General features: G+C 56.2%; 1 protein-coding gene and 1 long non-coding RNA gene across 3 annotated transcripts in view; one reads left to right on the top strand and one right to left on the bottom strand.

The window, feature by feature from the left end:
• Positions 1-10,749, bottom strand: part of LOC107182897 — a 51,720-nt gene extending 40,971 nt beyond the window's left edge. The window contains exon 1 of the long non-coding RNA XR_001513653.1: positions 10,734-10,749. This is a non-coding gene — a long non-coding RNA (uncharacterized LOC107182897). The remainder of the gene's footprint in view (positions 1-10,733) is intronic.
• EDN2 (endothelin 2) lies at positions 6,758-12,226 on the top strand. Of its 2 annotated transcripts, XM_006762571.2 has the most exons (5): positions 6,758-6,962; positions 7,312-7,468; positions 8,948-9,070; positions 9,994-10,092; positions 11,544-12,226. In XM_006762571.2, exons 1-5 carry the CDS (start codon positions 6,899-6,901, stop codon positions 11,635-11,637), a joined length of 537 nt encoding a protein of 178 aa, XP_006762634.1. In that variant the 5' UTR covers positions 6,758-6,898; the 3' UTR covers positions 11,638-12,226. The 2 variants fall into 2 exon arrangements, with proteins under 2 accessions (XP_006762634.1, XP_015418658.1); XM_015563172.1 differs by lacking the exon at positions 6,758-6,962 and having other exon boundaries at positions 6,975-7,468.
• The last annotated feature ends 577 nt before the right edge of the window (positions 12,227-12,803 follow it).

Below are 12,803 nucleotides of genomic sequence, written 5' to 3'. Positions count from 1 at the left end.
ACTTCAGGCCTGGCACAGTGCTGAACACTTGTCCACAGGAGGCGAGGAGTGGGGATGGGGTTGGAACTTGAGTCATAGGGCTTTGAAGCTGGCCGCTGGATCTACCAAGCCTCAGAGGTTCCAGGGTGGGATGGCCCCTGACTCACCCCCACACCCCAAGCCAGCCCCAGGCAGCAGCTTCAGCTCCTGACCTCCCTCCTGCTTACCAGAGCCCAGCTGTGCCCCTCCTTGGTCATTCATGGCTCAGGATTCCCTGGAGCTGGGTGGGAAGGCCAAGGCCTTTAGGCCCAGAGGTATCCCAGGCACATCTCCGCTCCGGATGTCAGCCTGAATTACTCAGAAACCCAGGCTTTGCCTGCCTGCTGGACACCAAGTTACCCTGATGATGTAGGCACCAGGCACGGATTTTTAGCTGACACTTAGTTCTAGAAAGAAATACAGTGCTCCTGCATGGCCCGGCCTCCTGGTGGCTCACCCCTTCCCAGAGGGGAAAGGCGGCCTCCTGGTAGGGCGCTGGGTGTGCCTTGGAAAACATGGGTCCTAGGCAACAGAGTGGGTGTAACTGAAAAATCACCAGCTGCATGTCGTGGCTGGTGGTGGCGGTGGGATGGAGGTGAAGGTTGGGGTTCCAGCCCCTCTAAGTACAGGGGCCTAGTCCTCAGAGAGAAAAGAGTACAGGCATTCTGGGTTTCTGGGATCCAGGCCTGGCAGGGCGGCCTCTGGAAGGCTCTTCCTCCCCGCTGGACCTCGGGTTCATCATCTAGGCATAGGCCAAGGGTCCTTCTCTCTCTGGCTGGCTGTCCAGTTTTTTTCTTAAAGATTATCTCAACTCTTCCCCATTAGAGCATTTTGAAGATGGCATCAGTCAGAGACAGGGGCTTAGACCTCCCTCCTCAGAAAGGGTGTCTATGCACAGGAAGGCTTTGGTGAGATAAAGCCACTTATACTTTCCATTTCTCTACAGCATTGGACACGGACCATGTGCCCAGGCCTGTGCTGGGCCCTGCAATGAGGATTCCAGAGAAGACCATGCCTCAGTAAGTTCCTCGTCAGTGGGGAGACACAGATCTCCCCAGGAAATAGCCAAACGTTCTCAGGACAATTATAATATGCCATTCGAAATTCTTCAAGCTTTGACCCTCTAATCTCTCCAACCACATCTGTCATGAAGGAAGATGATGCAAGGGAGGCTGGTGTGTAGATGAATGAATGGAAGGGTAGATGGCAGTTAGGTAATGGGTAGATGCCAGGAAGGAAGGATAGATGAATGGATGTGGACATGGGTAGTTGAACTGGTGGATGGATGGATGGATGGATGGATGGATGGATGGATGGATGGATGGGTGGATGGATGGGTGAATGGGTGGATGATGGATGGGTGGATGATGGATGATGGATGGGTGGATGATGGCTGATGGATGGGTGGATGATGGATGGGTGGATCATTGGATATTTGTGATTTGGCTCTTAGCCCCATCACAGATAAATATAGGGGAAAAGTTCCAGCTCTGCCTCTTGCTCATTGTATGACCCTGAGGAAGTCACTCCCATTTCTGTAAAGTGAGAATCTTATCTGGAAAGACTTCATCTGGAAAGTGAGACTCATGAGCCCAGTGTGCCTCCCAGGTCTGGGGTGGATGGACATCCAGTGCAATAAGAATGGACTGCCCATACCTCCCTGACGGCTGGAGCCAGGCCTCAGCCATTGGCCTGGTAGGCATGGCAACATGCCATTTTTGCCTTGGGAGTGAAGGCTCCCACAGATGCAGTTGAGAAGCTACCTCTGTTCCTGGGCTCCTACTTCCCAGCCTGTGTAGAGCTCTCTGCCTCCTAAAAGCAGGGAGGAGACCCCTGGAGATTAGTTGCTGCAGGAGGGCTCCCCATGGCTGGAGAGTCAAGAAAGCACAGGGCTCGGGCTAGGGCTTTGGAGTTACACAGGTCTGCTTTCTAACCTTGGCTTAGACATTGGGCAAGTCCTGAGCCTGTTTCCTCATTTATGACATAGGAACTAATTACGGTGCCAGGTATGTTGTGACAGTTAATAAAGGCAATATATGTCAATCGCTAAGCACAGTGCTTGGAATATATTAACTCCTCAAGAAATGCATGTTTACCCCACACCCCCAAAAGGCTAAGTGGGCAATGGGCCCTTTGCTCTTTGGAGGTAACTCAAAAATTCTGAGTTCAGAGACTTCCATCCTGGAGACTGAGTCGCTGAGTTGGTTTTCTCATTTCAAAAAGTCCAGCCTGACTTCCACGGTGCCTTCATGAACAATATCTGCTTTCGGCTGAAATTCCAGCAGTTCCCTGGGCCTCGCTGACCCTGTTCTGATCACCCTTAGATTCATAACAAACAGGGCACATGAATTATTCCTTTAAAAGTACAGTCCATGCGGGAGATATAAATCTTTCAAAATGGGCTGAGGCGGAGGGAGGAAGAAAGACAACTAATAAGGGGCTGTCCTCTGAGGGACAGAGACCAGGGGAGCTGGTCCCTCAGGGCTGAGGCTGCCCTTGCGGAGACCCAGTGTGGGACAATGGTGTGGGTGGTGCCAGGCCCTGCAGGCTCAGGGTGAGCTGCGGCTGTTGGCAGGAGGCCCAGACCACCCACCAGAAAGAGGCCCGGGGCTGAGTGTCCTCAGGCCCTAGTGGGGGCAGCCTTGACCCACAGCCTTGGGGACATAATTTGGGGACAAGTGTTGATGGGAATGTCTGAACTCCCTCATTCCTTAAGTCCCCAACCCAAACGGGCTTCAGGGACATACCCTCCTCAGGCCCCCATTCCCCGGGGCTCCAGACATCTTCCCAGCTGCTCGTTCTGCTAAGCCGCCTGCACGGTATGTGCCTGTGACCAAGACACTGTGTCCCTTCCATCAGGGCTGCAAACAGAACTTTCTGAAACCTGGAGGGGCCAGGTGGCCAGGGGAAACTTCCAGAGGGGAGAGAGCGGAGGGTCCCAAGCTGGGAGTCGCAGTCACAGCACAGTCGGCAGGGCTCAGATTTGGGGACTTCTAAACTTGGGTCAGGTTGGCTGGGAAAGTCATAGGCAGTCCATGTTGGGAGTGCCCCTCACAGTCAATGGGAAGACAGGAAAGTTTTCTGGAAAAAGAACTGGACTTGCCCAAGGCCACATAGCATAACAGCACAGCTGGGGCAAAAGTTTGTTGCTCCTGTGGGCCAGCCTCCTGCTCCAGCCCATGCCTGCCCTGTGGGGCACCATCACCAGGACATGTAATCCTTACTCCTGTGCATCCCCCACCCCACATGGTGTCCATGGCTGCTGGACAGCTGCTGGTGGACCCACACTTACCCTCAGTGCATGTGTGGTGGAGAGAGCTTTGGGGTGCACAGGCACAGGGCCCATCCTGTCCCCGGTCCCTGGTCCTTTTTGGCAGCCCTTCCCAAAGTCCCCACTCCACTTGGACCCTGGGGGATCCTCACTGCTGTGCAGGAAAGGGTGGGGCTGGGTTAGTAGCAGGAGAACCAGTGTGGCCCCATACTGCCATGACAACGTTGCCCCTTCTCTTAGACCACAGTTATCTCATCCAGAAAATGGGCGTGAGGACACAGAGGATTTCCAGCGGGCAGCGTCTAGCATAGCATCTCACCCAGAAATATGCAGCCCGCCCTCCCCACAAAGCTCTCCCTTTGTTTTATCCTCACCTGAGGATGTGTTTATTGATTTTAGAAAGAGAGGAAGGAAGAGAGAAACATCAATGTGAGAGAGAAACGTCGATTGGTTGCCTCTCCTTGCCCCGATGGGGGATTGAACCTACAACCTTTTGGTGTATGGGATGGCATTCTAACCAACTGATCCACCTGGCCAGGGAGAATCTCTCCCTCTTGGATTAAGCCAGCACCAAGCAGAAGTAGAACAAATTATTTTGTGTGCAAAACTATTCTCTCCAAATCCTGATGGTGACCTTCAAGGAATCCCTGCCCCTTGACCTGCTGCCTTTACTAGCCCAGGCAGATAACAGGGCCAGGTCGGGTTGGGGAGTGCAGCAAGGCAGCGGGCTGGGGCAGTTGGTGGGGGGCGGTGCAATGGAGTGGGAAGGCCATGCAGCCAGGCCAGCCATGAGGCATAGAGGTGAAGGTTCAGGGCCCAGACTAAGAGCCTAGGAGGGTATTTTTTAACTCAGCTTAATTTCTCTTGCCAGTGGGGTAGCGCTAACCCCTGAGACCTGGGGTCGCTCAGGTTCCTTGGGCTGTGCCTCTCCACTTCCCAGGAGTCCTGCATGCCCAGCTCAGCTGGAGCTGATGGCAGGGAAAAAGGGAAACGAGTCTGGCACAGCTCCATGTGCTGACCCTGCCAGGCTGGACAGCCGCCCCTGCCCTGTCGTCATCCTCCTTTCACACCAGAGAGGGATCCTGTCTCCTGCTCTGTTTAATTCTTCTATTATGTTTCCCAGACTCGGAGCCTCTGGTTCCCTATTGTCCCCAGCAGGCACTTTGCATTTGTGTAAAGATTAGACACGTTAGAACCTTCGCTCTCACTCCCAATGCTCTTTCTCTTTTCCTTTCTCAAATCCGAGTTCTTTCTTTCTGGCTGCGCTCTGCTTCCTTGTCCTCCCTCTCTCCCTACCTGTCTTTTTATCTGCCTCCTGCCTGTTTTCTGCCTGACTCCTCCTCCTCCCCGTGATCTGCATTGGCCTCTTTCTTCTCTTCACGGTTCAGTGGTTTAAAATCTCTATCCACCTCCTACCCCCACCCCAATCAATCCTGCTTGATTCTCTATTTATATTCTCTCAGAGGCTAATAAAAATGACTGCGAGTACTGCTCACCTCATTCCAGAAATACTCTTCTAAATTCTTTGAGAGGCACCTCGCGGGGGAAGGCAGTGAGCACCACCTGGGGAGTCACTGGTTTGCCCGAGAGACAGAGAGCTGAGTCCCAAAGCCAGCTCTGCACCTACCCACTGTGTGTCTCCGCCAGGCTCCGCTGCCTCCTGGGCAGTAGTGGAGCTGGTAGCCAGATGAGAGCAGCTGCCTCCTGGGTTGTGATGAGAGGAAATGAGAGTGTTCTGAGCACACAGTAGGTGCCCAGGGATATTTGTTCCTGCTTTCCCTGCAGCCTGGCCCAGTCTGGGAGAAGCCTGGCCCAGCCAGGGCAATAAAGATAAGGATGAAAGGTCTCTCCCTACTTCCTACCAGAATCTCCTTCTGCTCTACTAGGATCGCTCACACGCGCGCACATACACACACACACACACACGCACACACGCGCACACACACGCGCGCGCGCGCATGCATGCTCTGAACACACTCCATGAAAAAGCAAGATTGCCTGTTTCTTTGTGGTCATCTATGTCCCCCTTCATAAATGTCTAATGACAAAATTGCTGCCGAACACAGGAACTGAACATTGGGCAGCCTGGGTCCCTGCAGGCCCAATTTCCCCAGCTCAAAGCCAGGCATTTACTCACTCATTCCCCCCTCCTTCAGAGCGCACTCACTCGGAAGGCTCCTACTGTGTGCCAGGCTCCAGGCCCTGCCTTCCCTGGAGTTTTGGACCTAAAGATTGCTGGGGAGATAAGCACAATCTCATGAGTCAGGCTCCAGAGCCCAGGCTCCGGATTTCCAAGAAATGGAGAGCCTTTCCTGCTGTGCCTGGAGACTGGGTCCCTGGGAAGATGCTGGAAGAGGTGGGCTGGGCAGGAATAGAGGCTGCTGCCAGGTCCACAAACTGTGTGGCTCAACAGGAGCGTGCCCGCTCTGGTCTCCAGCACCGCCCAGCGTGGGAGCCAGCAGAGGGGCAGCAGCAGAATGCTAGCCCGCAGGGAGCACCCCCACCGCCTGGCCTTTTCTGCAGAAAGTAGCCACTGAGAGAGGAGACCTTTTCAGGGGCACTTTGTGTGGGCCCCCAGGGCACCTTTCTGGAAAGGACTCTGAAGCCCCCTCTTAGTCTCCATGGAGCCCGTGAGCCAACACATTGAGATCCCCCATCTTAGCTTGGTTTTGCAAACAAGGAAACTGAGGTGCAGGCTGGGTATCCTTAGCCAAGGCTGCACAGCTGACAAGGTTCTGAGAGGGACCAAGATTCCTGTCCCGGGCCCTGGGGTGGAAGGAGGGGAGAGGGGCACTTCCTGGGTGAGGGAGTGATGAGGCAGCTCTAGGCTGGTCAGAGGTCAGAGGTCAGGGGTAGGCTGTGTCCTTTACTGAGGGAAGCAGGCCCAGAGAGGGCTCTGACTTGCCCAAGGCCACACAGCCATAAGCAGGCCTCTCACCTCCTGCACCATAGAAGGGGCACCCCCAGCTTGGCTGGCAGCAGGCAGGCAGGACAGCAGGGTCTCTCCGAGGAGAGGACAGGTTTTTCTCATGCTCCCCTTTCAAACTCTTAGCTCTGGGCAAGACCTGGGGAGCAGCCAGGGGAGAGTGGGGGAGGGGCTCTGGAGCACTTTGGGGGTTGATTTGAGGAAGTCGTAGGGACTGGGAGGAGTCCCTGGGGGTTGCAGGGGAGCCTCATACTCCTGGAGTTGCTCTGAGCTCAGAGGGAGGAGCTGGGCCTTCCCTCCTGCCTCCGCCCTCCCCCATTCCCCACACCGTGAAGGTTGGGCAGGGCCTGAAGCCCCAGGAGGAGGCGTTGTCCCTGGCTCTGGGCCCTCCACCCGCTGGTGCAGTGGCAGGGCTGGACGGCAGGGGCGGGGAAGTGCCTGGTGGTTATAAGCAGCCAGGGCACGGAGGTAATGAGCTATCGGCTTGGCTCAGCTTGGCAGCAGGACGCAGGCAACAGGCATATTAGGGGTGATGGCTGAATTTATTAGGGAACGTCCTCAGGGTTCCCATAGCTCAGGAATCTCACTCAGGCCTCAGGGTTCCTGGCTCTGGACTCTCAGCCTCCTGCTCCCTGCTCCCTGCTCCCTGCTCCCTGCTCCAGTCCAGCCCTGCACCCGCCGTGATGGTTGCCATGCCCACTGCCTGGTGCTCCGTCGCTCTGGCCCTGCTCGTGGCCCTGCATGAAGGTGAGCCATCAGGCCTCGCCTGCTGCAGCAGCCCCGGGTCTGTTCAGCAGTGTCTCCCCTGGGGACTGTGGTGCCCCACAAGCCAGCTGGGGCACACAGGGCAGGACCCAATGCAGTGGCCGGGGCTCTGCCAGTACAGAGGTGCTGCGGCACAGGGCGGGCACAGGGCGGCCACTGGCCCTTCCCACCCGGCTGCTGAGGCTTCCCCGGCTGGTCCGGAGATCCTGAGCGGTGAGAGTGCCAACTTCCTCGATTATGCAAGAGGAGGAGCCTGGCAGGTCCCCCTATTCCAGCTGTGCCAGGCGTCCTGACCCACCTCTCCACCTCTCTCTCCCTCCTGTGCGTGCAGGCAAGGGCCAGGCCGCTGCCACCCAAGAGCAGCCAGTGCCCGCGCGCCATGCCCGAGGCTCCCACCTGCGGCCTCGGCGTTGCTCCTGCAGCTCCTGGCTCGACAAGGAGTGCGTCTACTTCTGCCACCTGGACATCATCTGGGTGAACACTCCCGGGTGAGCTACCATGGGGATCCAGGCGGGCTGCTAGGCGTGGGGGGAGGGGACTACTGGCACACTGGGAAACCTTGGGCACAATACAGCTCTCCCTGGGCCTCCAGATGGGAGCCCTGGGCCCATATCGATCACTAGCAGTTACTGTTTCACTCCCACGGGGAGGCCGCCTGATCAATACAGAGGGATGTCTCAGGAGAATCCTCATGACATCCAACAAGAAAGTGTTGGCTTCATTTTCCAGATCAGGGTCCTGAGGCTCAGAGAGGTGAGGTGCCTTCTGCACCATCACACAAGAAGGAGACAGTGGTAGGTGGCAGCTCCATCCTCGGTCCGGTGGATGCCAGAGCTCACACCCACTCGGCCATGCTGCCTCAGCACGATCTTCCAAGAATAATACAATTAATGACAGCGCCCATGTCTGGACTGTGCCGGGCCTTATGCCAAGCAGGGCCCGTGCATGATCATCTCATGAACCCCCCACCCCCACCCCGCGATCCTTCCCTGAGGCAGGTACTGCTGTTGTCCCCAAATGACAGATGAAAAACCTGCCCTTTGTCACCTGGTGGAGCCAGGGTGGGGGCCCGTGCTGTCTGCTCTGTCTGCACCCGCACTGCCTCCGGGCCACTGCATACTTCAAGTTGAAGTTTCTGTGTGCATTTGTGTTTTTTCCCTTCCCCAAATTGCAAAAGACAAGAGAAGCCCGGCACGTAAGCGTGTGGAGCTAATCCACATCCAAACACTCGCTCAGGGTGGGAACCCTGCCAGTCCCTGCCTGCCGGTCTATCTGGAGTCATTACAACTTCAGACACCGGCTAAAATTAGCTCTGGCACCCGAAGGTGCTGGTCCAACCGGCCACAGGCCCCTGCCCTGCCCTCCACCCGCCTTGGCTAGACTCTGATCTGAAATCAACCCCATCTGATCGCACACACATGTGCACGCACATAAACACACATGCACACGCACATATACACACATGCACACACACTTTCACCATTTTTAAGTCAAAACTCTAAGACATACGCGTCACTTCTCTAGGCAAGTGGGGACCAGCTGGGGGCAGCTTAGCTATGAGCCTGCGTGTTTACTTATGAGATGGTATTTCCTCCCCTCCTCTGGGGGCAAGCTGTGGGCCTCTTTGAGAATAAGGGAGACAGCCTGGTTCTATCAGCTCATGTTCCTGTCTGGGCGGGGGGCCTGGGAGGGCACCTAGGGAGGAGGCAGAGTCCCAGAGAAGGGAAGGGTTTGGGGTCTTGTGTCTTGTCAGGGCTACCTGGCACCTGGGTAGGAGCCTGTGGTGAGACTTCTTGAGGTCAGGGGCTGGGCACCTTTTACTGCCACACTGGCCATCCCAGAGTACAGGGAAAAGACGGTCCCTGCTTGTCAATGGTAGTGATTTATCTAATCCTCCCTCTCTTCCTCTCCCTCCCTCTCTCCCTTTTCCCCTCTACATCACTACCTTACTGGCTGCCTGCCCACAGACAGACAGTTCCTTATGGCCTGGGAAACCCGCCAAAACGCCGGCGCCGCTCTCTGCCAGGGCGCTGTGAATGCTCCAGTGCCAGAGACCCTGCCTGTGCCACCTTCTGCCATCGAAGGCCCTGGTAAGTGGGCACCCAGCTGCAGGGGTCAGGGGCAGCTGCCAGCCCAGACCTGCCCTGGGCAGCAAGGTGTCTGGGAGACCAGCCAAAGAGCAGAGGAGCAAATGGGGGAGGGGGAGCAGGGTCCTAGGGACCCATAGGCTGCCCTGGGCCCATGGCAGTTCCCTTCCCACAGGGAACCAGTCACCCCTGAGTCCCTCCCACTGCCCATCTCTGGGGGCTTCGAAAGCGCCATGTTCACTCCTGGGTAAGGGGTTCACCCAGGTGACAGCTGAGGCACCCCAGGCCTCAAAGGCCTGTGCTGTCAGCCCACACAGCTGGTCAGAGGGAGCACTGGGCTTCGGCCTCGGTCTATGCAACGAGTCCACGGGGCTCTGGAGTCAGACCTGAGGCTCAGGGGACTTTGGAGCTTTCTCAGTGGAGGAGTAACATCTGGAATTGGGAGGCCATGGCACCATTTCAGGCTCATCACAGAGTTTCTGGAGGCCTTTGCAAATCCCTTAACTCTCTGGGCCTCAGTTTTCCCTCCTCCACATGGAGCATTTGGGGAAAACAGAAATTGGCCTCGCAATCCCAGCCTCCATGCCCATGACGGTTTATGAGAAAACCCCTCCTCTGAGACTCAAGCTGTCGCTCTGCCCCTGCCTTCGTTTCTCCTGAAAAGGGCCACACTCAGCTGCAGGCAGCCAGATTCTGAGAAGGCCAGCCACCCGGCGGCCTCTTTCTGAAGCTAGGAACACAGTCCCCGTAGCTCAGCTTTCCCCACCCCGCCTGGAAAGGGCGGGTGCCAGGTGCACAGGGTGGAAATGGATCTGTTCCTGAGGGCAGGTGGGGATAGGGTGGGGCTGGGCTGGGCTGGGCCTGCGGCCAGGTGGCCTTGGGGCCCTGGACAGCCCCTCACTTGGGCTCTAATGCTGTTCATTCAGGCCTGAAACCATGGCAAACCCAGGCATCGGGTCCCCTGCAGACGTGTCCCAGGTTGGCAAGACATGGACCACAGCAGGAGAGCTCCTCCAGCGGCTGAGGTAAGGGCCACTGCGCTGATCCAGTGCCTCCTGTATGCCTGGCACATGTCCTCGCATTTCTCTTTTTCTCTATAAAAGGCAGGACTGCGTCCTCATTGGACAGTTAAGCAATCTCGGGCTCAGAGAGGTGAAGGTACTTTCCTAAGGTCACACAGCAGTCTGACTCCAGAGCCCATGCTTTTCACTGCTATGCCTGGAAGTTGACTTTTTAGAGCCTGAAGGTTCTTGACTCTGGAAGGACCACAGGTGTTCATTCAGGCTGTGTCTTAATTGAGCATCTCCATATCCTGGGGTCCAGAGGGGCCAACTACCCAGCCTGCTCCTTCCCCCATCCCAGACTGGATCCCATCTGTGGTGGCCTCCGCCTGGCTCAGCTCCAGAGTTTGCTCACAGGAGGTGCCCATGAATGTCTGTCCAACCAAACTGACTTGAGAACAAAGCCCCCCATGCAGCCAGCGTGGCTACGGGGCAGCTTCTGAGCCAGGACTGCAGGATTTGAACCCAAGCCCTGCCACAAACAAGCTTTGTGACCTTGGGTTTGTCACTTCTCTGTGCTTTAAGTTCCTATTTTGAAACAGAGACAACAATGCTACCCATCTTCTCATGGGGTTGAGGTCAGATGATTTGACATAAGGAAGCACCTGCCCCCAGTGGGAGCCCTGGCGGTGTTAGCCATTCTACCTGTAAAGGTGGCTCCTCGGGTCTAGCCCGTGCTGGGCCCAGCATGGCTCCGGGTTCTGGTCTTTGTGGGGAGGCAGAAACATAGGAGAAAAGGCCGGGTGGTGAGATGGACAGGACCCAGCATATACTTAGGAACTGTCGTAGGATGAGAAAACCAAGATGAAACTTGGCAAGGGCATGGCCCTTCAAAGTGGGCAGAGAGCTTGCTTAGCCAACCAGTATCCTCCTTACAACTGTTCGGGGCTGTTTCTATCTTATAGACCCAGAAAGGGGCTCAGAGAGGCTGAGACACTTGCCCACATTCCCACAGCTGGAACAGAAGCCAGCCTCCTAGCTTCTAGGTTCGAATGCTTTGAGCCTGGACGAGGCCACCTGAATGACACAAGTCCATGCAAGGGTCTCAGTCGGGTTCAAGGGGCGGCTAGGACCCATCTCTGTCTGGAACTTGGAAATGGGAACTGTAGTGGATGGAGTTTGGGTGAGCAGCCGGGAGGGAAGGTGTGGAAGTAGGAAGGCAGGCCTTGGGAAAGAAACGCTGGGCTCTTCTTGGCTGTCCGGTCATTCCAGCAGCGTTTGATATTGAACATCAGCTTTGTCCAAGCCCCTGAGGGCAAAGAAGCTTGTAGGCCTTGAGTTCAGGGTCAGTGGCCACCTTCTGATCCAGGGCAGCCACGATGAAGGGGTGCAGTCCCTCCTGCTGCTGCCTCTCTCAGGGAACTCCTGGGCGGTCCATATCTCCAGCGATGCTAAATTGACCCTTCTCATTCCAGGGACATTTCTTCTGCCAAGATCCGCTTTGCTCAGAGACAGCAGGAGGCAAGGAGGGAGACCAGGCCCACACACTCCAGGCGGCAGAAGAGATAGTGCTGGGAGCTGGAGAGACTCTGGGAAGGAAGCCTGTGTGGAGAGGGGAGGAGAAGGGCAGCCCAGGGCAGGAGACTCCACCTGCTTCCTGGACCAGGAAGCCCACCTGCTGGATCGGCACAAGCTGTGGCCTCCTCGCCCTAGTGAGGGAGCCCCCTCAAGGCAGCTCCGAGCCCTCACACTGCCCAGCAAAGCCTTCAGCTCCCAGGCTGCAGCGCAGCCTCCCCCCTCTGGCTCTGGTCCCCACATCCCTGCTGAAAAGAACTGACCTGGAGGCCATGTCCTGAGAGGTGTCCTGTCTGCTGGCTACACACCAGGAGCGACGCACAGTGATGGACGCTCACACCTAAGCCAGCCCAATGGCTGGTGTCCTCCCCTCCACCCCCGCCTTCATCTGTCCCCTCCAGCTCTCCCTCCCGGAGTCCTGCACCCTCAGACCCTTGGGACACTCCTGGTGAGAAGGGCCTGTTCTGCTTCACCTGTCTGTATATAACTTATTTGCTCTAAGAACTTGGAGAATTCCAATTATTTATTGTAATGTATTTTTTTAGACTTTCAATTATTTGCCTATAAACTTGTGTTTGTAATAAAAAGTGAAATGTACCGGTATTTCTTTTTTAAAACATTTTTTTATTTATTCCCGAGAGAAAGGGAGAGAGGAAGAGAGAGAGAGAGGAAGGAAGAGGGAGAGAGAAACATCGTGAGAGAGAATCAATGATTGGCTGCTTCCTGCATGTCCCCTGCTGGGGATCGAGCCCAAAACACAGGTGTGTGCCTTGACTGGGAATCGAACGGTGACCTCCTGGTTCATAGGTCGATGCTCAGCCACTGAGACACTGGGCGAGGCTGTACTCTGGCATTTCATCCTGGCTGAGGCAGGGGTGGGTAGGCCTCTCTTGGAAAGCGGCTGCTTGGAAGTTAGGGGGACACAGGAAGCGGGAAGAGGTGACCAGAGCCCTGGGTTTCACTCCTGGTCCCCTTGCTGGGCATCTCTGGCTGCTAACCCACCCTCTCGGAGCTTTTGCCTATCATGCACTTGGACAGCCATTTGTAGCTTTGACATCCAGGATTCCAGGACCTTCGTTCCCCTCAGGCCGTAACCACTAGCCTGCTTTTCCCAAGAGCAGGCTTGGAAGGAGCCAAGGCTCACTTCTGCCCCAGCCACC

This window comes from Myotis davidii, unplaced genomic scaffold, assembly GCF_000327345.1.
Source record: "Myotis davidii unplaced genomic scaffold, ASM32734v1 scaffold458, whole genome shotgun sequence".
NCBI lineage: Eukaryota > Metazoa > Chordata > Mammalia > Chiroptera > Vespertilionidae > Myotis > Myotis davidii.
This window is presented reverse-complemented; position numbering and strand designations above follow the sequence as displayed.

Bases quoted from the DNA above. Each gene is read 5' to 3' on its own strand.
- EDN2 (XM_015563172.1), top strand. From the start codon at position 7,218: ATGCAAGAGGAGGAGCCTGGCAGGTCCCCCTATTCCAGCTGTGCCAGG. The intron at 9,071-9,993 runs GTAAGTGGGCAC...CTGTTCATTCAG, and splicing joins TTCTGCCATCGAAGGCCCTG to GCCTGAAACCATGGCAAACC. The intron at 10,093-11,543 runs GTAAGGGCCACT...TTCTCATTCCAG, and splicing joins GAGCTCCTCCAGCGGCTGAG to GGACATTTCTTCTGCCAAGA.